This window comes from Pteropus alecto, unplaced genomic scaffold (assembly GCF_000325575.1).
Source record: "Pteropus alecto unplaced genomic scaffold, ASM32557v1 scaffold50, whole genome shotgun sequence".
NCBI lineage: Eukaryota > Metazoa > Chordata > Mammalia > Chiroptera > Pteropodidae > Pteropus > Pteropus alecto.
The window spans coordinates 5,764,652-5,787,764 of NW_006431918.1; the positions used below are offsets into that span (position 1 = coordinate 5,764,652).

Consider the following 23,113-nt stretch of genomic DNA (forward strand, 5'->3'; position numbering starts at 1 on the left):
TCTCTCTCTCTGTTATTCAAGGTAATCTAGAGCTGACAGTAAATCTTTTTGGAGGGCTAAGTGAGGAGGAAAAAGAAAATGCCCACGGCATTTAAATATGTGTCTGTATTAGAAAGACAGTTATATACATAAGTATGTTTACATGTCTATGTGTGTATTTTTTAAAACAGATGCTCCACTTTTGAAAGAATCTACATGCAGAATTCCTATGAGGAAAACACTCAGCTACACACAAAGAGCTACAGAACTACCGAGTGAAAACTGAGAAACAAGGCTGCCAAGTCCCCAGTCAGACACCCCCACCACATGACATGTTTACTCCTACTCCAAAGTATTTATGCAAAACCTCATGAGTGCCCAGAGGCTTGAGAATTTCAGAGAAATCCTTTTTTTTTACAGATGAGGTGACTATCATAGAAATTGGGTGACTTGCTAAAACATGAAGTTAGTTTAGTAAGAGAAGTTTTCTTTAAAAAATGTATTTACTTTTACCTTATCGTGCCCTAAAAAGAATTTGATGGGGCCATGGAATCTTAAGAGAATTATAAATTCTAGGGTTTCAAATTTTATAGTTTTCTACATAGCCCTGATTCAATTGTTATTTCTTTTACTCACATGAATCTAAATCATCAAATTAAAATGATTTACAGGCTAACATAAATCATGGATGCTTGCTGCATTAGTTAATTGGAAAAATCTGCTATGTATACTTAATGCCTAGAACATAAAAATAAGAGAACCACATATATTACATAAAGACACTTGAAACATAAATCGGTGAGGCCCATGTGCGGTGTCTGGTTTGGAAGCATTCTTTTTTTCTGTGTAAAGACAACATCCTACCTGGTAAGGGCAAGCTCGGGTGAGCTGGAATTCACCAGTTGTGAAATTAATCATCTGCATATCAATGCCAAACCTGTAAAGAAAAAAAAAAGTTTAAAATTGCATTCAGACAGTCAATAAATAATCATGTGTATGCACATGTATATGTTCATATATGTGAATACATGCGTTTGACACACAAGCAATTCATCCCCTCCCGTCACTACTGTCCCAGCCCCCACATTGTAGGTGGCATATCGTAAGTGCTTGGTAAATACTGTTGAATGAATGACTCTGGCAGCAGAGAATACAAAGAAACATATGGTGAAAAGAGCTAAATATGAAGCAATTTTTTTTTTCTCCAAATTGTTCATAGCTATGAAACCTGATAGGAAGTGACTCTCAATCAAGGGTAATTTCATCTCCCAGCTAAACGTCCAGTGGACATATGGAGATGTCTGGCAACATTTTTGGCTGTCGCAGCTGCGGAGGTCTGACTGGCATCTATTGGGCAGAAGACACTGATGCTGCTAAACAGCCTTTGAAGCACAGAACAGACTCATCTGGACCAAAATGTCAATGTCGTTGAAGTTGAAAAACCCTACAATAAGGGTAGATCCCACTAAGCGAAAAGGTGGGAACATTCTAAGCGAAACTGTATTGTCTGAAAACGAGTTAAGATATAACAGACATGAACTAACTATCATCATCTTAACCTCTTTAACACTAGGTTAAAATATACCAAAACACTCAACTCCTTTCTTGTGTCGTCTAGAGGTCATCATGATTTAGATTCTAAATTTTAGGAGTATTTGTGAAAAAGTCATGATTGTAAAGGTTCCCTGATCAAGGAAAAAAACACTCTGCTGGCAACTTGACATAGTGATACTGAAAATTCCACGGAACAAATGGAACTGGTAGTTCCCAGCATTACACGCATCAAGAGCTGGGTGCCCAGGTGCATGGGTTAACACTGTGTGTGTGCATCCACACACAGGTTCCGGATACAGAACAGGAAGGACTTAAAGTATCTGCGAGCCTTAACAGCACGTCCCAAACCACCCATCAGAGAGACTTCACTGACGGGTGCTTTACCATTTGTTGAGCAGGCGCACTGCAGCTTCGGGTTTGGGATACAAGGAGAGAGGCAGGAGCTGCAAGGAGACTGGCAAAGAGGAAGGGTTCTTCACCACGAAGTACTTCACCTAGACAAGGGGAAAGGAAAATCAAAACCCTGCGGAAGACACAGCATCTCTTCTGAGATCCTCCTGCAAACCAAACAAACAAACAAAGAAACAAAAAACCCCCGCGTAACCTGAATCTAATCACGAGGAGCCAACACACAAATCAAATTGAGAGACACGCTAGAAATTAAATGGCCTGCACGTCTCAGAAAGGTCTAGGCTTTGAAAGACAAAGAGAGGCTGAGGAAGATTAACAGAGATGAGAAAGACCCGACTGTGCAATGCCAGGTCCTGAGCTGGATCCTGAACCAGGAAAAAAATTGCTGTAAAGTATGTCAGTGGGATAACTGGGAAAAGTCTGAATAGACGACAGAGCAGATAACATTATGATGATTAATGTCGCATTTTATAGTTTTGATACGTATACTCTGGTATAGAAGATGTTCCTTTTCTTAGGGAATTTATACTGAAGTCATCAGAGGTAAGGGGGCATGGCTGACACCCTCAAATAACTCATGAAAATACATGTGTAGAGAAAGAGGGAGTGATGAAGCAAGTGTAGCAATCGTTAAAAATTGATGAATCTTTGGAAGGGCAATTGGGAGTTCTTGGTGCTATTCTTGAAACTTTTCTCTGAGTTGAAATTATTTCAAAATAAAAAATTATATACAAGAAACAGTCTTAGAACGTCGTCCCTAAGAAACTCCATGAGTGCCTGACAAAGTATGATTATTACTCAGATCATATGGAATAGAGTTCTTTATCAATGAACAAAGTATGATTATTACTGGGATCATATGCAATAGAGTTCTGTATCAATGAGACCTGTGAGACACGAATGGAAGTCTGATGTCGCTTCTTCCCCTGTGCCCTTCTTCCTGCCCCTCCAGCTCAATGAGAGCAGCACACACGGAGGATGAAGAGAGAACACACGGCAAGGGCCTGGATCCCTGATGGCATCACAGAGCCACTTCGCCAGCCCTGAATGTCTCTCCTTTGAGTTTCTTGTTATGAAACAAACTCCTACTTAAGCCAGCGTTAGTCAAGATTTTCTATTGTTCGCAGTTGATTACTTTCTTAGCTGATAAGAATTGGAATTGTACAGGAAATTCATAAAATGTACTCGATATTTGCCCTGAGTCTATTTAGAGTTATTCCTTATTCGGTTGTTCTTCAGACACCTCCCTACTAAGCACTGGATGGCAAGCACATGTGTGTCGCTTAAAATGAATTTAAATTAGTTTGGGTTCTGAAACAATATCCTCAAGGGAGAAAGACGCCGGTATCTTAAAAACCCAAGAGCCAGGGTGTTAATGACAAAGAGGTTAAAAGACACAGGGCCCTCACCACGCCGTTCCTGAGGGCGGTGGCGCTGAAGTTCAACACCAGGCCAGGCTCTGCAGGCAAACGAGGCAGGAAGGAAACGAAGGGCTCCGACTCCCTGGATTTCTTCAGGTGGGCAAACCGAGTCATTCCTAGAACACTCCTCCTGGGTAATTTGCAAAGAAAAGAAATGATTATAAAAAAACAATGCTGACACACGCAAAAGAGGAAATTACCAATTATATCACTCTCACTAGAAGGAACAAAGGGTCTGGGGGAAAAAATGGTTTATTTTGGGTCTGGGGAAGAGAAAGTACAAGGTGATCCTGGACCATCCTATTGTACTTGAAAGTAAAGAAGTGCTCAAAGAATGATTAGAACAGATCAAAGGGACCCACCCAAGCTAGCTGAAGGGCCTCCCATCAGCCAAATTTGGGACAATTTAGCATCAAAAATAATAATGATGGTAATGGTGGTAAAGACAAAGGGTCTACAGTGATGCTAAAAAGGAATATAAAAAGTAGAATAATTAGAAACATCACCATTTTGCAGCCATCAATCTCAAACAACTGATCCAGGAAAAGATTATCAATAGATGCTAAAATCGTGGGGTGAAACATTCCCAGGGAATAGGAAATTTATATGGGCTCAAGTCATCATAGCACATATTGCTTACAAATTAGTAAAGAACAACTTGTATCTACAATGGAGAGAGATCTGGCACACGTACAATGAAGAGAGTCAAATGATTCAACTTAGCAATGCCGATAATGGGACAAATTGATATTTATGCCCATCCTGAGGTGATGCAATGATAAGGAAACAAAACCAAGTAATCAGCACTCTTCCCCAAAATGTTTCACATGAACGTAAACGTGAGGATGCAATTAAAAAAAAAAAATCCAGAGTGATGACCATTTTATAATACAACTGGCTAGGACTCTAAAACGCCAGCATTATGAAAAGTGAAAGGTGGGGACACTGGTCTAAAGAAAATTAAGAAAACAGGACAACCAAATACAATGCATAATTGTTGAATGGATCCTAGATTTTTTAAAAAGGAAAAAGACAGCTATCATGGATATTTTTGGGTCGACTAGGGACATCTGAATACAAATTGTATATTAGATAATAAAATTGGATCAATGCTAAGTCTGTCTGGTACGTAATGGTAGTATAGTTATATGTAGGAGAATTTCTCCTTAGGAAATAAAATATTTCCTAATAAAGTACTGAGGGTTGAACTATCATAATACCTACAGCTTACATTCAAATGACTCAGCAAAAAGAAAATGTGAGTGTGCGCACGAATGCAGATGTAGGGAGAGAAAAGAAGCCAATGTGGTGAGATGTGAACAACTGGTTCAGTATTCGCCTTATGATTCTTTCAACTTTTCTGACGCTTGAAATTTGTCAAACTAAAAGACTGGAGAGAAAATTCAGTATTGCCATTTCACCAAAGCACTTTCACTATGTAACGGTGCTTCCTCAACGCTGAATAAAAGAAACGAAGAAAGGTGAAGACCTACTTGCAGACGTCACCGTTTTTAAATTTCTTCCATCTTTCATACAATTTATTTGCAAGTTCGAAATCCGCATCCCAAGTAAACCGATCCAGAGAGAGGCTCCCTTCCCAATGAGGATTTTCTAAAAGTCAGATCAGATTTAATATTTATATTTACAGAAAGCGCAATGCAATTAGTAAATATTGCCAAAGCTGACTGCTAAACTTCTCAGTGACAGGATTGTGGAGTGAATCGACACCCGCTCTCTCTTCTGATCGCTCTACTAAATAAAAGTCTCTCTAATTCATGGCAAATGATATATCAAATCAAACGAACATGTATAAAACAAAACTAAATCGAATTATGTAAAGGTAATAACAGAAAAGACACATGGCTCATGAATACAGCCTGAAACAAGTTAAATTACAGTTGGAACATTTTTAACAGCTTTAAAACTAAAAGACTAAACTGTGTGCATGTAAACGAAGTCTTTCTGGTTACTACATAGAACGCTAATGGACAAATCCTCAAAAGAGGGCAGAGTCCAGGGACTCAGTCTAGAGAAAATGTGTTTTTATGTTTATAAACTGGTCTGGTCTCTTGTTAACCTCGCCCTCTCTACTTATCTGTTCTGTCTTGTCTGTGCTAAGGAGCATATTGGTGAAAAAGTGGGAATCTTCTCCAAAGAAACCTGTGTACTGTAATACTCTCCTTAGATGAAATATTTTAATAAATCAAACAGCAGGAACAAAACTAGAAACAACTTCTAGGTCAACACTCTGGCTTTCATTCAGGCTCACCCAACAACAAGCACCTCCATAAGATGTTTATACTCCGATAACTCATCTTCAAATGCAATTCCAAATTATTTCTAAAAACTCCTAGTCAATCCTTTTTTTAAAAAAAAACTACAATCTTCCAATTTTTCCTGGTGACAAAGTTGCTATGATGATCAAATAATGTGTTTGAAAAAAACTCTTAAGTATGAGCTACTTAGGAGGGCATTATTTACAAAAAGACCTTGGATGTTTTAGAGGCTTCTTAACAACCGCATGCCATTCTGTTAAGGATCATGCTCTTTAAGAATAGAATATGATGCAATTCCATTTACAGGACTAATTATCCCATCCACAAATGCTAATTTTCCTCACTGCATCCCATCCAACCCCCAACTAGAGTTCTACAAAAAGCCTGAGGGCAAAATACTTACCTGCTTTTGATTTTCCCATGAAATAATGCATGCCACAATGTGCTATCACTTCAAAACCCAGACTCCCTTCCTAGATTGAAAAGTAATATATGAATAACTTACAACACAGCACTAAACATAAAAATCCCAATGCACTCAAATGCAAAGCAGACATTGGCCTCTACCTTAGTGAACTTCCCTTTAACCAAAAGCCAAATAACTAGAAACTGATTTCTTGGCTTCTTTTATCCTTGAATGAGAGCTCTGAACTGTCTCTCAAAGTGCCCACAGTGACAACCCTTGGGTCCAAAAGCCACCAAACTGTCTTCTGAATTAAAGGTGAAATTAATGTCAGGACATTCTTAGTAGGTTTTTAAAAAACGCTGTACTCAAATCCTCTGAGAAACTGTATGCCAATCTATAGTATTTCTTAAGAGCTGATCAGAACATTCAAATGAATGTCCCATGCCCTATGGGTGGGGAAAACACAGACTTGCTACTTCCACACATACCTGAAACCTGCCTGCTCCCTCCCAGTCACTCCCCTTCTAAGCATCTCCTGATCAAAAAAAGAAAATTTCTAAGAAACCTCCCCTGCTCAAAATATGGATGAATGAAATTAACCTTACATTTTGCTTAGTTTTCAGAAGTCCTATCTTTAAGCTTAAATGCTTAGCTAAACATGAAGCATTTCTATCTATGAAACACCAATGCTAATAATAAGTGAGAAAAATCATAAAGATGGTTGCATGAAGGTCTCATAGTGAAAAATCAGAATCCAGCATTATACCGAATAGCTTAGATCAAAAAGAAGCAATAACAGTAACTAAACAAAAAGAAATAAACATTAAGAAAAAATGAGACATGTTTAAGATCTAAATTAAATACAATTTATCCAGATTTTAGAAGGCATTTCTTAACTGTGAACCCTTTCAGGCTTTAGATTTGGCTCACTAAAGAAATGCAAAGATTACAAGCACCTGAGCACCACTTACCAGAAGTCTAAATAAAGCATTTAACCATCTCATTTATTTGTAGTAATTGCAAGTATGTAATAAAAGCTCAAATGTGTTTTCTACAGCAAACATACATTCCTTGCTCTACAAATTTTAGAAATAAATGAAAATGAGATCGATCTACTTGTGATGACTTATTTCATTCAAGAACCTCCAATCACTTTATGAAAAATAGTAACTCTTTTCAAATAAAGATTTCTACATTTAAACAATTCGCCATCGAAGACTGGCCTGCTAATATCCTTCGGTTTCTTAGAGAACCTTAACATGAACTTAACTTAGTCCAGAAAACTCCAGCACTGTAAGTTAATAAAAAGAAACAGTAATTATAACAAAAATTATAATACTTATATAGTGTTGTAAATGATACCTTGGTCAGAGTAGAGTAAATCTGTAGAGGTATTGCAAAAATGGCACCTATGTTTGTAGTCAAAAATACATTGGTGAATAGATTTATGGCAATGTCTTTAACAGCAAGTTTCAAAGAAAATATATTCCAACAGCCTGGAGGTAGAAATAAAGGGCCAGTGAAATTCAGAATCTAAAAAGAAAAGAAGCAAGAGAAATTACTTTCCTAACACTAGTTATAATTAAAATCATTATAAAGTATGATATTAAAGTTGTTCTATACTTTAAGAAATATAATTTTGCTCGATCATTTCCCGGTCAAAAACTGAAGTATTTTCATATAAATGATAGGTTTCAAATAATATTTAACATGCAATCGTTTGTAAATTCAACAAAAGTAATCTTGAAATTTTCGTAGGTGGATATTTTGCAAAAAAGCTATTATTTTATCATGAATGAGGCTTAATTTTACTAAATATACAATCTTTTTCGTATGTTATATATTATAAAATTTTTGAAAAACAATAAGAGCAAATATCCGTGAAAAATATATCCTGGTCCCTTTGAGCATCCTGAACAATAGTTTAAAAAGAAGAGAGAGATCCTAAAAGTAATTTTGAAAATGTTAAAAGAAAAATACTTGCTTTAAAATTAGAAGTAAATATTAACTTTTGTAAATATTAATTTCATAGTACTTGACCTTAAACAAAGCTTAAAATAGGCTAAAACTTAGATAAAAATACTATACGTACTTTCAAAAGGTGCTTGGTCTCCTTGGAAATAAACACATCATTTAGTACAATAGTACGGTCAAAATGGTTGAGGTACCACATCGACCAAACTCCCGATGTGTTCTCGTGGGTCTCTATGTGAAACTGGGTTGCAGAAGACTCCATTCTAAAATACCTGCGAACACAGCACACATGCATGCTATCAGCCCCCAGAATGAGACAACCGTCTGCACTCGAATAAGCCTCGACCTACAGAAAGGGTAGCATCATAAACGTGAGAACTGCATGCTAGGAAGGACCTTACAGACTACTTTCTCTAACCTCCCTGCCCACAAGTGGAGCACCTGAAGGCCAAAGGGAAAAGCAACAGAGCCAGGACCAGGACAGCTCACAGAGGCCGCCGGGGCAAAACCAGGACCCAAACGGGACTGAGAAACACAGGGGACTAATTTCTTCTCCCACACCTTGCTGCTGGGCCCAGAACCTGTTTAGTGATGGGAATCATTCAGCTTCCTCTTTCCCACTATGCAAACAACCCTTCCTCTGCTTGTTAGCAGTGCCACTGCATGGAAGGGAAGTCCAGAATCACACGAGTCTTAGTTATATTTTAAATCATTTCTAAATGGAAAAAAAAAAAAAAAAAATCCCATATGATTTCAGAGAAAGTAGAATTTACCTACCCTGGAACCACAGGAGAGGAGAGGCAGGCGTTTAGTGCTGGAGCGTTTTTTGTTTTCTTCATCTCTTCCTTCACTCCACTGTCACACGATGTAGCTGTTTTGAGGTAAAAGAAATAAATGTGAAGTGTAAGTATCTTTTCTTTCATTACTCGTAAACAAACGCAAGATACATGTGTTAATTTATAACTTTTTAATCACTTCACTTTTTCTGTCTCCATTAAAATCATGCGTCAGATATAAATGGCAAAATCCTTTCTCAAATACTATCCTTCTTCTTTACTGGCTTGCTGCCAGTTATCTAAAACATGATGTCTGCCACCCCACCCCCTTTTATAAACCGACATCTCATTTCTTTCTGGGGGGAAAAAAAAACGAATCAACACTTTGTGGCCTTTTTTTTTTTAACAGAGATCTGTATTCACCATAAACAAGAAGTCCTTGGGTCTGCCAGAGATGACAAAAGTTAAAGATAAAGCTCAGCTGAGTGGGGTGAAGAGGAGCATGTGGGGGCACGAGCGAGAAAGGAACGCACCTCAGTGACAAGAGGGAGCTTCGCAGTAAAGGTGGGAATGCATGTCAAATCACTGCTGCTTAATCGAAACATCAAGCTTTCCTGGAGCTAGGTTACTAAATTATTGGTATTGCATTCTTAACTCTAATACCCAGCTCTTTTTCTAAAGCTATACACACACACGTGCGCAATTCAAAAAAAAAAAATTCAAATGCTAACAAAAAATGTGAAAATAAAGTCTACCTTTCACCCCTGACTTCCCAATTATCTTAGAAGAAACAACTGTTAACAGATTCTTGGGCATCCTTCCAGCTGTTCTACACATATACAAGTACACGGCTACCCTTTAAAAAACCCAAATGTATACATACTGCTTGCATTACATGTCCACGTACAGTTTTTAATAGCTGCAGAGTATATGGTCCCCATGGGTGAACTACGATTTAAATCAGCTACCTATCGATGGATGTCTACGCTAATCTGTTGTCACAATCAATGCACATTTTTGTAGGTAAAGTTTTGGATACATATGTGAGTATATCTGTAGATAAATTCTTAGAAGTAGAATTAAGGACTGGAGAGCATATATGTGCATTTTAAATTTTCATAGAGATTGCCCATTTTCTCTTCAAAAAAGCCTGTATCAATTAATATTCTTGTCAAAAATAAGTGGGTTTTCCCCCTAATCATTACCAACACAGAATATTAACAATCTTTTTTATTTTCATCGATCTAAGTAATAAATGATGTCTCACTTTTTGCTTTAAATTAACATTTCTTTCAATATAAGTGACATGAGGCATGTTTTCATATGTTTAAAATCCACTTACATTTCTTTACAGAAATCTCCTTAACTATAAGTAAGAACCTACAGATAAGACTGCGTTTATACTCATTAGACCTTCTGCATCTCATTCTACACAAGGAATAAAACTGAGATGGTACAATCTATCTGTGAAAGCAGTACCTCCATCAACCACATTTATATTCTAATCTTTCAAACTGCCAGTTGAGTTACCCTTTAAACTCAAAATCCTACATGTGTGGCAGACTAAAAGTGGCATCCACAATCATTTGTTCCATCATGCCATTTCTTAGAACTATTAGGACTGTGGTATTGAAAGCAAATCAATTCACTTTCTTCGAAACGTGCCTAATTTGTAGTTGTAAGTCATTTCACAGAAAGAATTGCCACTGGTAACAAAAACACAAAGATAACCTCCAATATTTTGAAAATTTGTACCTTTGCAAGTAAAAGAGGCAATTTTTGTAAAGTTTGTCGTAGAAGTAGGTAGGAGTACTGGTTCAAACTGCAGAGACAGAGCATCTCTCTGTGAGAAATGATGTACATCCTAGAACAACAAAAAAAATCCACATTACCGCTCTCAGCTAGGAAATATTTATCCAGTTTGAATCGACTGTTAAAATAACTAAGCAATTCAAACTGGCATCATATAGAAACTGCTCAGCAGATGTGTCTCTAACGGTGTGAAGTAAGTGCTGACAACTGTCATCTATCTTAACATGGGTTCAAGCAAGGGAAATTGGGTTTAAATTAAAGCAAAAGAGAACAGAGACAAGTGTTTCTCTATCTGTTCTGGAAAAATCCTCATGTTCTGCAATTAACTACACACCTGTAAGTTCAACATTTAGTTTACGTAAGCGTTTAACAATTACCTGTATCCATATAAGGCTGTTTCCTGAATGTAATATATACATATTTACTGCCGAATCATCTGTCCGAAAGAATCAGAGCAATGAGATTAAAACAAAAAGCCATCTCACTCTCACACAGTACATATTACTCTAAGAACTGTATCTCATTTTTCAACACTGCAATTGAAACTGGGAACTATTTTCTGCTGGTATTCTTTTAAGTCACAAGAAAAAGGATCCTTACAAAAATATTAACCTACCAATACACAGGCTTTCTATATGATGAAAATTACCAGTGGGGAAATTCTGAGTTTAGGGTCAGATGACTTCCTGCTCCTCTGGACAAAACCAACCAACTGGACAGCTTCAAATAAAGCTATGTTCTCCTGTTGATTAGACAGCCCATTTCCTTATTTAGACAGCCATACTTAGGAAAAATAAAACTCTGGGATCTCAAAACATAGCCTTTTTAATGCTTATCACGAGCCAGTAGCCCTCTCTACACTGACACCCACCTGACCATTCTAAGAATCACCAAAAACTATGAACTTAAGGACAGGAAAGCTCTCTGTTGAATCATCATTATTATAATCAATTCTGAGGATTAGAAAGTAAATGATGTTTGACCAACAATTAAAACAGCCAAGATAAAACTGTATTTTGATGCTGTTTCTTTCTCTGAATATGTATGTGTGTATGTGTGTGTGTGTAATACATACTCACATACATACACACTCACATACTAGAACAGTCTTGACAGCCAATGGATAATATTAATCCTACATTGTAAATATCATGGATCATATAGTATGTGTCTCCTACAAAAGTTCTCATGAACTTAGACTGATGAACTTAAACTGATAAACTAGGTTATTTCCGCTTAAGTAGGACACACGTTTGCAAAGATAAAATTCATAGAACAAACACTAAAGTTTATACTACTCTAACTTGTCAGACATCTAGTAACAACTAGTATCAAATCAGCTATTAAAAAAGTACAAAACAGAATGACTTGGTGAATGGAGCTTCTGAAAATCAGTAAAACTGGAAGAAGAGACACAAGACTCCAAATACTTTGTGAATATTTATATTAGATTGTTGTGCCCATTTAATTTACTCTCCCAAGAATATCAAGAAACATTATTCCCAAGGAAACTCAGAAAAGTTTGCAACTGCCATTTAATTTACTCCAAAAATTTACTAGCAGCTGCAGACTGAGAACCAGTTATTATTACGAGCTCTTAATAATGAAAGCGAAGGGTCTTTGTTGCCTTAGATTGCAATGATACAGTCTGTAAGTACATGTGACAGAATGATGATGCAGCTTAATCAAAATATGAGATTTAAAGATTCCACCTTACCCGAGGTCTCAGATTTATCTGTAGCTACATATATAATAGAAAGATGATCTAACAAATTTTGTGTGTTTTCTTCAAATTCTTTTGAGGAGTTTTCCATTGTTACAATTATGCTCATTTGTAGCCGTAAAACATCATCAGATTCCAGATAACAACTCTGAGATTGGAAGAATGGAGAAAAAAGGAAAAACTCAAAAAAATCATCTGAACTTCGTGACTTCAAATTTTAGGGGGAAAAGCACTTAAGGCAAGGGCATGTATATTTCTGAGAATAAAAGTGCTGTTTTATTTTTGATTTCTAAGCAAAAAGGCAAGAAAGAAGGCAAGAAGAAAATACTGAATTTTCTATTTTACCTTTAATCGCTGACACACTTTATTATGTAAACTGCATTCCAGTTGTACCTGCAAGAGGCTAGTATTAGTGGTTTCTGCCTAAAAGAAGAAAAAAAAAGGAAAAGAATTTAAAAGAAGGCAAAAGGCTTAATCTAGTATTAACAGCAGACAATCTATCATGTATTCAGAAACTGCATTTACGCATTCAACAAATATTTGAGTATCTGCTAAATTCTGAGTCGTATTCTATTTACTGGAAATATGACAATAATTACAGCAGGAAAATCAGTTCTGAAACCGAGCTTACATTCTAGTGAAAATCACAGCCTTTCTTTGTGCAACATGAAAATTCCGACTATGACAACAAGCAGATAAATATGTTCTAAATATGTACAGGAGCACTGTAGTTTGGCATCTCTTACACTTTTTGAACATTTCGTTTCAACCCAGGAGTCTACTTTTATTTTAAAGTAGGTTCGCCCAATAATAGCCCATTAACTGTTCTTATGTCTGCCTTCCATACCCAGAATGACCTCAGAAGCGATGATGAAACCATAAGACAGGTCCAAAATTCAACTGGCTACCATTTTTACTAGGTGAAAGAGCTATGGACAGAAGAGACAAAGTTTATAAAAGGAATTAAGAATTCTGTCAAGTTTAAAGATCTTAATAGCCACGTGCGGTGCTATGGACAGTCAAGGAAATGCCAGTCCCATGCAGGGATACGGCCATGTGGGTGGGAGGGTGGTGGCTGCACAGAGAAGTGAGGGAGAGCAGCATGTGAATGTGAAGGGCCTGGCTGTGAGAGTTCCTCTTGCTGAGTTTAATGTGTGTGGCACAGTTGTCCCAAAAAGGCACTCGGCCTGGCATCCACAGCTGGGACGCGAGGAACGCTCTGTAAGGTAAGAAGGCAGTCCCCAAATCCCTGGCTGACAACTGTGGGTCAGCATCTGTTTACTCCAATAAGATTTACTACTGAATAGAATCACCCCAATTATGCTTAAGCTGTTAGATTTATAAGAATTACCTAAGTACATTATATACAAACCAATTTTTAACTACTTCGATTGTCATCTAGGCAATTAAAATACAGGGGAAGAAAGAATAAAGTAGATTACATTTTAAAATTTAGTAAAAGCTGGCCTCAGTTCACGACTTGGCCTCTTCAGGCACCTCCAAGCCCAGCGTGGGTGGCAGCCATCAGCAGACTGCTTGGTGGCGCATGCCTGGTGGCCGAAGGCAGGGCACAAGGGGCTGCTGCTGAATGTGGCCTGTGGTAGGGCCCCTCCCAGGAGGCTCTGGAGCCAGCACCCCAGGTGGCCGGTGTCAGAACATGCCAGAGCACCACCCGGGACACTTCCAAGGACAACACACCCAAAAGGCAGACAAGGCAGGTGGCAGAGCGCTGCTAAAGCAAATCTTGCTCCACAGGGTCAGTTCCTGCTCCTCCACTGGCCAGTCCTCAAGACCAATCAGCCAGCCCAAGGGTCAATCCTTTTCACTGATGTGCAAACAGCAACCAAGGCTCAACTACAACAGGAGGGCACACACAACCCATACAAGGGACACACCTGGAGCACCTGGCACAGGTGACCAGGGAGGCTGTGCCACTGGGCCCCATGGGACACCTACTACATAAGGCCACTCCACTGAGACTGGGAGACATAACAGCCCTACCTAATACAAAAAAACAAACAGTGTGGCAGCCAAAATGGAGAGACAAAAAAACATATCTCAAAGGAAAGAAGAGACAAAGCTCTAGAAAAAGAACTAAACAAAATGGAGACAGGCAATCTACCAGATGCAGAGTTCAAAACACTGGTTATAAGGATGCTTGATGATCTCAGTGAGGACTTCAATGAAGAGATAGGAAACAATAAAAGAACCAGCCAGCAATGAAGAATACAATAGATTAGATTAGAATCAACACATTAGATGAAGCAGAAGATCGAATCGGCAATTTAGAAGACAAAGTAAAAGAAAACATCCAATCAGAAGAGCAACAAGAAAAAAAGAATCCAAAAGAAAGGAGGACAGGTTAAGAGGCATCTGGGACGTTAAGCGTACCAACGTTCACATCAAAGGTACCAGCAGGAGAAGAGAGAGAGCAAGGGACTGAAAACCTATTTGAAGAAATAATGACAGAAAACTTCTCCAACCTGGTGAAGGAATTAGGCATACAAGCCCCGAAACTGTAGAGTCCCCAAAGAGATAAACCCAAAGAGGCCCATACCGAGACACATCATAATTAAAACCTGTACTGCTTGTACCTGTTCAGTAGCCCCTGGATCCATTCACTTCTCTTCATTCCTAATAACCTATAGATCAGAGCTCAACAAACTATGCCCATGGGCCAAATCCAGCCTAGTAACTGTGTTTGTAAATAAAGTTTTATTAGAACACAGCCATACTCATTCCTTGTGTATTGTCCATGGCTGCTTTTGTGCTAACGATGGCCTAGTTGAGTACTTGCAACAGAGGGTCTATGGTCTGCAAAGCCAAAAAATGCTATTCTCCAGTCTTTATAGAAAAAGTTTATGGACCCTTGCCCTAGAGGAAGGATGGAAGAGGCAGAGGCAGGTAAGCTATTGCACCAACTTCCTGCTAGGGTCGTCCCTGTGTCCACCTCTGCCCTCTGCACTTCCTCTACACTGCATCAAGAATGAGTTTACAAATACGCAAATCGGGTCAAGCAACTATCTCCTTAAAACCCTTCAAAGACTTCCTGCTTGGCCAAACTCCCAAATCCTTTACTGTAGCTACAAAATTCAGGCACCTGCCTAGTCCATACCTCAGTGTTTATACTCCAACCTCATTGGTCTACTTTCTGCTCCGTTTTGCCTTAAGCCTCTAAATTTGCTGTTATTTCCTTTGAACCCACATCCCGGACTCACCCTCTCTCCCACCTACTTAAACCTGATTCGTCCATCATGGCCCAGCTTAAACGGGTGTTCGCTGATACCACAGCACCTTTTACTTGACCTTCCTTAACACTCCTCATTAAAATGTAATGATATTTTTTAAGGTCTGTCTTCCCCAGCAGACTGTGAGCACCTTGTCTGATGCATTGACCACAATGCCTACCACGTAACCAGCACTCAACATACAGCTGGTGAAGGAAGAAAAAGTAGACACGCAGCCACGTACTTGCTTGAAAAGGGCAAGAAACTAAAAATAATGAACAATGGCTATAAAAGAATACATCAAAATCTGATATTTGGTGTGTGATTCTGATCTGATACTTTCAAAATGAGTTTAAAGAAAAACTCATATCAACACTTTCGACATTACACATTTGTAATTAAGTTGTTTTTGTTTAATAATTTACAACAATTTAACTATAGGTCTTAACCTGGCAAAGCAGTTCTCTTCCCTAAAACATGTCTTCAAATGTTGAAATAATGTTAAAAATTCAAAATTATGATTTTGAACATGCTTAAAAATCCGATTTGGACAGTAATTTGATGTGATATAAAAGCTCAATGTTTTGTTTGATAAATTTCTGGATGGATGAATTTATAACCTACCATTTGAAGTAAGATTTTTCTATTTGCTGGAAATAAAACAAAAATAAACCACTATATTGTTTCACTGGCCATAGAACATATTTCAGAATCCCACAAGGGGGCGTTCCAGCACCTCCAAACTGTCTTTGAAGCATACTAATTTTTCTCAAAGGGAAATTTAAACGTTCATGTCTTTCTTTTCCAAAAGAATAAAACTATTGCCATCGACTTTAAAAAAGAAAACTATAACCAAAACATGAGCCACTTGGGACACACACACATACACGCTGGGAGTACAAATTTCCCCTGAAAGGACCCCAACCAAGCTCGTTTGTGATGACAAGAGGAAGTCCCCTCATCCAGCGGTGTGCCTGGACAGACTGTGAAAGAAAAATAAACAAAAACCGATTTCTCTACTTGTGAAATCCCCCACATTACTTGAACGAAGTAGCTCGGAAATTTCATAGAGAAAAGAAAAAATAATTCCTTAGTAGTTTTCACATTAAGCCTACGGCATTATCCCCCTTTTATAAGATGTGGGAAATGTGGTTACAAAGGGCTCAATGACTTCGCAAAGGGTGCTAAGGTTCGTTAGCAGAATAATGGAAAACAACAGCAGGTTTTTTAACACAAGTCAGTATTTTTTCCAAGTAAATTGGAATAGACCGAGTCTACTTTTCCTAGGTACTCAAAAGCCTAAAAATTCTTCAACATGGAAACACGTATTAGAAAATCATACCAAGAATTTACGCAAAGGTCAAGAAACTCATAATGAAAAAACTCCTTTTGTTTGGCTTGTATTGCCATGGTTTTGTGGTGAAGGGGTATGAATCTAGGTAACTGGATCTAAGAGAGAAAAAAGATCACCTTTCTTATTTGCTAAGAAATTAGTCTTTGTATACTGAGCAGAGTGTGATTTGGGGGCGGGACTATATGCAATTAAACAGTAAAGAAAATGATAAACATTTTACATGACTTTTATTAACAAGAGTAAACCATCTCCTAAAAAAGTATACGAGAACCTATATTAATCTAGACAGAATGAACAACTTATGACATTCCCAGTAATAACCATGCATGAAACCCTGTCATTTAAAGATTATAACTTGTAAAATACATAAGGATTACTTAGATAAATCCTCATCTTAGAGTGTCTATTTCTCAGACATTTTCGAATGCTAAGTTTAGAGGTCCCTATAAAGGTAAGTATCTTTTGCCAGCACATACATGAATGGGAACACAGATTTCACATAAGCCATGTGACCATTCCAGCCAGTGGCCCACACACAGTGCTAGGTACAATACATTCTATACAGCAAATGATTTTGTGTAAAATGAGCACTTTCTTGGGTCCCTTCCACACAGCGCTCACGCTCTATAACCAAACTCCTAAATTTAGTGTTTCCTGCACAACAGACAGAGTCAGCCGAGTTATTAGGAAGCACAGCTGGGCTGCTTTACCCCGATGTGAAACAGCAGTTGTGTGTCAACCCTCACCGCTGCCTCTACTGCCCTCCTAGTCCTCGGATAGTTAAACAGCTGAAACAGAATTTACCTATGTTGCCAGACCCACTCACTCAAATACTTGTAAAAACCTAGGAACTGGCTGGAACAACTTCTATTCTGTTTTGTTTTAAGGGTTAAAAGGGTTAAAGCATATGTATTCATTTTTCCTGATCCACGTCTTTTGAGAAAAGGCAATGTGGCCAGACGACTGCAGCCAACATAAATCGAAGATGAAACCACCCCAGCCGCCAAACTCTGGGGACATTCTCTGTCCTTCCCATGATTCAGCTTCCTCTTCTACAAAACTGAGTTGATGAGCTCACGGCCATGTTACAACATTAAATGAGATACACATGCCAATCACAGGAGCACAGGGTAGGCCCTCAAAAGAGAGCTGTGTTATTTTCACAATTAATGCATTAAATGAGTAAAAGTCCACAACAAATAATTCAAATGCTTCTGGGAAGGGCTGTTCCCACGTCAAAGTTGTTGGAGAGGAACTTTCTCTTCCTCGCTCCTTTGGTTTCTAAGAGAAGAGATTTTTCTTTCCTTAAAACACTTCGAATTCTTTTTGTCTTATTTCGCCATTGGTTCAGAACCCAAGAAAAGAGAGAAGTGTTATTTGCTGCACACCGCCTCCCACCCCCGCCCCCTGAAATGTGCCAGAAACCCTGAAAGGTAAACAAAAAGCAATTTAGAGAACAAAGGTAACACTTAGATATTGAGACTTTTGCTTGGACCGTGTGGCAGTGGCCTGTGCTGTGCAGCACCCTGGCGTTTACACTTGGGTGGCTTCGCTTTTAATTACTAAAACCTGGGCTGGCAGTTTCAGGAGAGCCACGTGGGATTTTCACCTTGGCAGGTCATACAGCGTACAAAGGCAAGCGGCTATTTTTATACAATTGGACGCTGCTGGGCCTTCAGCAAATGGCAAGTGGGTCCTAAAGGCCTGGCTCAGACCCTGAACCTGGGCCCGGGCTCGGCAAAAGTTCAGGCATTAAGATGCAGGCAGCTGTGGCTTGACCTTGAACAACGAAGGCACAGTTCTTACCTAAGTAGGCATGGCCAGGCAAGGTTAAGCTATGAAAAGAAAGGGTGCTGCCGTATAAAGCAGTACAGTGGGTCCTCAAAAAATTAAACAGAATTACTTACATCCCCACGTTCATAGCTGCATGACACACAATAGTCAAAAGGTGAAAACAAACCAAAATCCATCGCTGGATGAATGAATAAACAAAACATGCCACATACGTATAATGAACTATTAGTCTTAAAAGGGAAAACAATTCTGACGTGGATGAACCTTAAAGACAGTATGCTAAGTGAAATAAGCCAGTCACAAAAGGACAAGTGTTATGGGATTCCACTTACATGAGACACCTAGAATAGTCAAATTTATAGACAGAAAAAAGAAAAAGTTACCAGGGCATGAGAGGGGGTGGGAATGGGGAGTAACTGTTTAATGAGTACAGAGTCCTAGAGATGGATGCTGTTGATGGTCGCACAACAGTGTGAATAAACTTAATGCCACTAAATCACACACTTAAAAATGGTTAAAACGGTAAATTTTGTCTTATGTATATTTCACCACAAGAAAAGGAAAAAGGAAAAAAAGAAAAAGAAAAAGAAATTCCAGTCAGGGCTTGCCTCGACATAGAGCTCCCAGAATCCTATCTGCTGCTTTCATATTCAGGTGTTGAAGAAACTACTGGGTCCAACTCTTGCCCAGCAGTATAGACAGGCTACTCCAAAGCCTGTTCCTTTTCATACGTTGTCTTCATGGCCAAGCGTCAGAACTGTGAAAGGGTGCAGCTTAAATACATGACGTTGGTCCAGTCTCACAAGCTGCCCCCCAACTCACTGACTCCAGATTTATGAACCATCTAAATGCTAATCACTGCTTTAGATTTTCAAGATCCAAAGTGACAGAGCCACAGAAGGGTGACAGATTTTATAAATAAAAAAGCAATAAGGGTATTCTTATTAAGGAGGCGTGCTGTCATGTTGGGTGGAGTCACAGAAGCAATCTGACAAAGTTATTGTGTGCAGAAAAGAAGACAACCACTAAAGTCTGTCCTTGGAACCAAAAGGCTCACTCCGGAAATCAAAGAGGTGCTGGAAGGTTAGAGAAACACGCTTTAGTCTTCCTACCAGGCCAAGAGAACAAAAACCGAAAGAGGAAAGCAGATCGAAGATGGGGAGGAAGAAAGGGCTGCCCTTTGGAAGGAAGTTGACACCTTACGAAACAACTAGACAGCGATGAATAGGACAGGTGACCTGGAAGGCCCCGTGCAACAGACATAAAAAGAGACAGAGACAGCCTGGGATTGAACTAAAATGAGGAAGATAAATCTTTGTGCTTTTGGGAGCTTAAAAAAAAAAAAACCTAATAAGAAGACAGGGAAGGTCTCAGCAGACTGTAATTGCTCCCCCAAGAAAAACCAGGATTCAGTTCTAGCAACTATGGAGAAACACACTTCTAAAGCTATGTACAGAACCCATAGTAAAAGCAATTGAGGACCTGCCCTGCATCTTCAAATGCTGAGACAGCTGGACCAAGGGTTAGATCGGATCTGGGCAGGCTGTGAGGGGAGGGCCAGGGAGATCAGGGCATGTCTTGGCCACAAAGTAAAGAAAAAAGAAAAAGAATGTACCAATTCCAGCAATCAGTAGCAGCTTACAAGTGTCAGAGAAACAGAGAGACCAACAAAAGGAGCTGATTCAACAGAAAGAAACTCAACTGAGCCTCCCTGAAAGGAAGAGGGGGACAGGGGCTGACAAGCACATCCTGGAGGCATAACCCGAGACTGCAGAGAGGAAGGGGCACACTCACGACCTGGAGGAGACCGGGAGCCGCTCACAGCCAAGCTCTATCCCCACTAGGCCCTAAGCTTCCAGAGTGTCAACAGCAGCTCCCCTTCAGGAATCTGCTGAGAACAATGTTCCACTTGAAATAAGTGGGGCAAAAACGGAAAAGCCTTCCCTAAGTAGTAAGTTCCAGAAGCCTCAGTAAGTCCACGGTAAGAGGCGATGGAAAACAGTGTGCACAGATCTCCATGTCTCTGCTCACAGCCACGGCAGACGCTCCATCCCTGAACAGAGGTCGACACCACTCAGCATGGGGTGCCAGAGACAAGGGGTCCAACCAAAAGGCAAAGAAAGGCACACCCAGAGACTGGGCTGCTGCCACCACAAAGTTCTAACTCGAGGAAGACCACAGCTTCTCAAGTGCTCCTTCCTGAGAGAGGAGGTGCCATGGACAGGTGGCTCCTCCCCAACTGCAAACATCCCAAATTAGCGTCCTAACAGGCAGTCTCTCCCCAGCGAGTTCAAATGCCAAGATCTTAGACCGAATGGCATGAACTGAAGCTGAGACGAAGGTGATGCTCTCTCTCTGTCCTCCACCCTATAGGAAATGCTGGGAACAATTTTGCTTAGAAATAGTGCCTTGAGGGCTGGCATGGGGGCATGTTTTCCAAATTCAGTGGATGCAAGGTTGATGATTTGATCTTTTTGTGTGTCTTATTAAGATTCTAGACCCAAGTGAGGCTCAAGAGAGACTTGGTATTAAACTACGATAACTTCTGAAACCCTGGGGAAGTCAATGCACATTCTAGTGAGAGCGAGCCCAGGCTACAGCTGCTGAAGTTTCCACAGCTGCACACAAGCATGGAGAACCTCTCTGGCAAAGATAGACAGACAGACAGACAGACAGACAGACAGACATACATACATACATACATACATACATAAGGAGTTGTGGAGGACTTCAAATTCTTTGAATGTTAACTCACAGGACAAAATAATTTGACATGGGACTATCACGTGGAACTTTCATGTCTTGCCGAAGGACTGAATTTTAAAATTCTCTAAGAGCTTTGTAATAGGAAAAGGTTTACATTGAAAACTTTTTTAAAGCGAGGAATATATTTTACTTATGTGCCAGGTAATAGTTCAAAACACTTTACATCTATTAATTTATTCAATAGTTACAGCAATCCTATGAGGTAGTGCTTTATCACCTATTTTACAGATAAACGAAGAAACAAGGAAGTTAGGTAATTTGGCCAAGGTCATTCAGAATCGATTTTTACCCAGGTGGTCTGGTTTTAGAATTCTCCTTCTTATTTGCTACACTGTGCATGTCTAAGATGGGGCATCCTCACACAGGTGGCATTTTTTCTTGGAGTATCTTGACTCTGTGATTTGATCCCACTGCAAAAGCTCTGATAAGCTGTACTGTATATCATACTTGAAAAGAATCTGGAATGGGAACCAGACGAGAACGTGAACTTTCAACCTTAGGTAGAGTGTGGCTTTGGAGAAGATTATTAACGAATTATTATAATCCATCTCAGAGCTTTCTATTATAATCCATCTCAGAGCTTTCTATTATAATCCATCTCAGAGCTTTCTATTATAATCCATCTCAGAGCTTTCTATTATAATCCATCTCAGAGCTTTCTATTATAATCCATCTCAGAGCTTTCTATTATAATCCATCTCAGAGCTTTCTATTATAATCCATCTCAGAGCTTTCTATTATAATCCATCTCAGAGCTTTCTATTATAATCCATCTCAGAGCTTTCTATTATAATCCATCTCAGAGCTTTCTATTATAATCCATCTCAGAGCTTTCTATTATAATCCATCTCAGAGCTTTCTATTATAATCCATCTCAGAGCTTTCTATTATAATCCATCTCAGAGCTTTCTATTATAATCCATCTCAGAGCTTTCTATTATAATCCATCTCAGAGCTTTCTATTATAATCCATCTCAGAGCTTTCTATTATAATCCATCTCAGAGCTTTCTATTATAATCCATCTCAGAGCTTTCTATTATAATCCATCTCAGAGCTTTCTATTATAATCCATCTCAGAGCTTTCTATTATAATCCATCTCAGAGCTTTCTATTATAATCCATCTCAGAGCTTTCTATTATAATCCATCTCAGAGCTTTCTATTATAATCCATCTCAGAGCTTTCTATTATAATCCATCTCAGAGCTTTCTATTATAATCCATCTCAGAGCTTTCTATTATAATCCATCTCAGAGCTTTCTATTATAATCCATCTCAGAGCTTTCTATTATAATCCATCTCAGAGCTTTCTATTATAATCCATCTCAGAGCTTTCTATTATAATCCATCTCAGAGCTTTCTATTATAATCCATCTCAGAGCTTTCTATTATAATCCATCTCAGAGCTTTCTAGGGGCAAGCTCATCAGTGTGCCCCAGCCATCTAAGGGGGACCAACAAAGAAACAGGGGGTTTGGTCCTCCTGACAGGAGGAAGAGGCTCAGGAAGATGGGAGCACAGCTGCTGGAAGTCTGAGGTTCTCCGTGTCAGAGAAGGGAGAGCAAGAGACTTAAAAACAGGTGAGCCCAATGGGTCTGGAGTACAAAACCGAGCATGTTATAGGGAAAGGATTCTCTTTCCC

At 39.1% G+C, this 23,113-nt stretch overlaps 1 protein-coding gene across 1 annotated transcript in view; it reads right to left on the minus strand.

The window, feature by feature from the left end:
- Nucleotides 1–23,113, minus strand: part of TMEM131L (transmembrane 131 like) — a 147,362-nt gene that overhangs the window by 37,438 nt on the left and 86,811 nt on the right. Inside the window, exons 8-19 of the mRNA XM_015600682.2 lie at nt 12,678–12,755; nt 12,327–12,480; nt 10,987–11,045; nt 10,553–10,661; nt 8,799–8,892; nt 8,140–8,293; nt 7,410–7,580; nt 6,045–6,114; nt 4,859–4,976; nt 3,354–3,495; nt 1,918–2,027; nt 844–916 (exon numbers count right to left, since the gene is read on the minus strand). Of these exons, the coding sequence (XP_015456168.1) occupies nt 844–916; nt 1,918–2,027; nt 3,354–3,495; nt 4,859–4,976; nt 6,045–6,114; nt 7,410–7,580; nt 8,140–8,293; nt 8,799–8,892; nt 10,553–10,661; nt 10,987–11,045; nt 12,327–12,480; nt 12,678–12,755 (1,332 nt within the window). The remainder of the gene's footprint in view (nt 1–843; nt 917–1,917; nt 2,028–3,353; nt 3,496–4,858; nt 4,977–6,044; nt 6,115–7,409; nt 7,581–8,139; nt 8,294–8,798; nt 8,893–10,552; nt 10,662–10,986; nt 11,046–12,326; nt 12,481–12,677; nt 12,756–23,113) is intronic.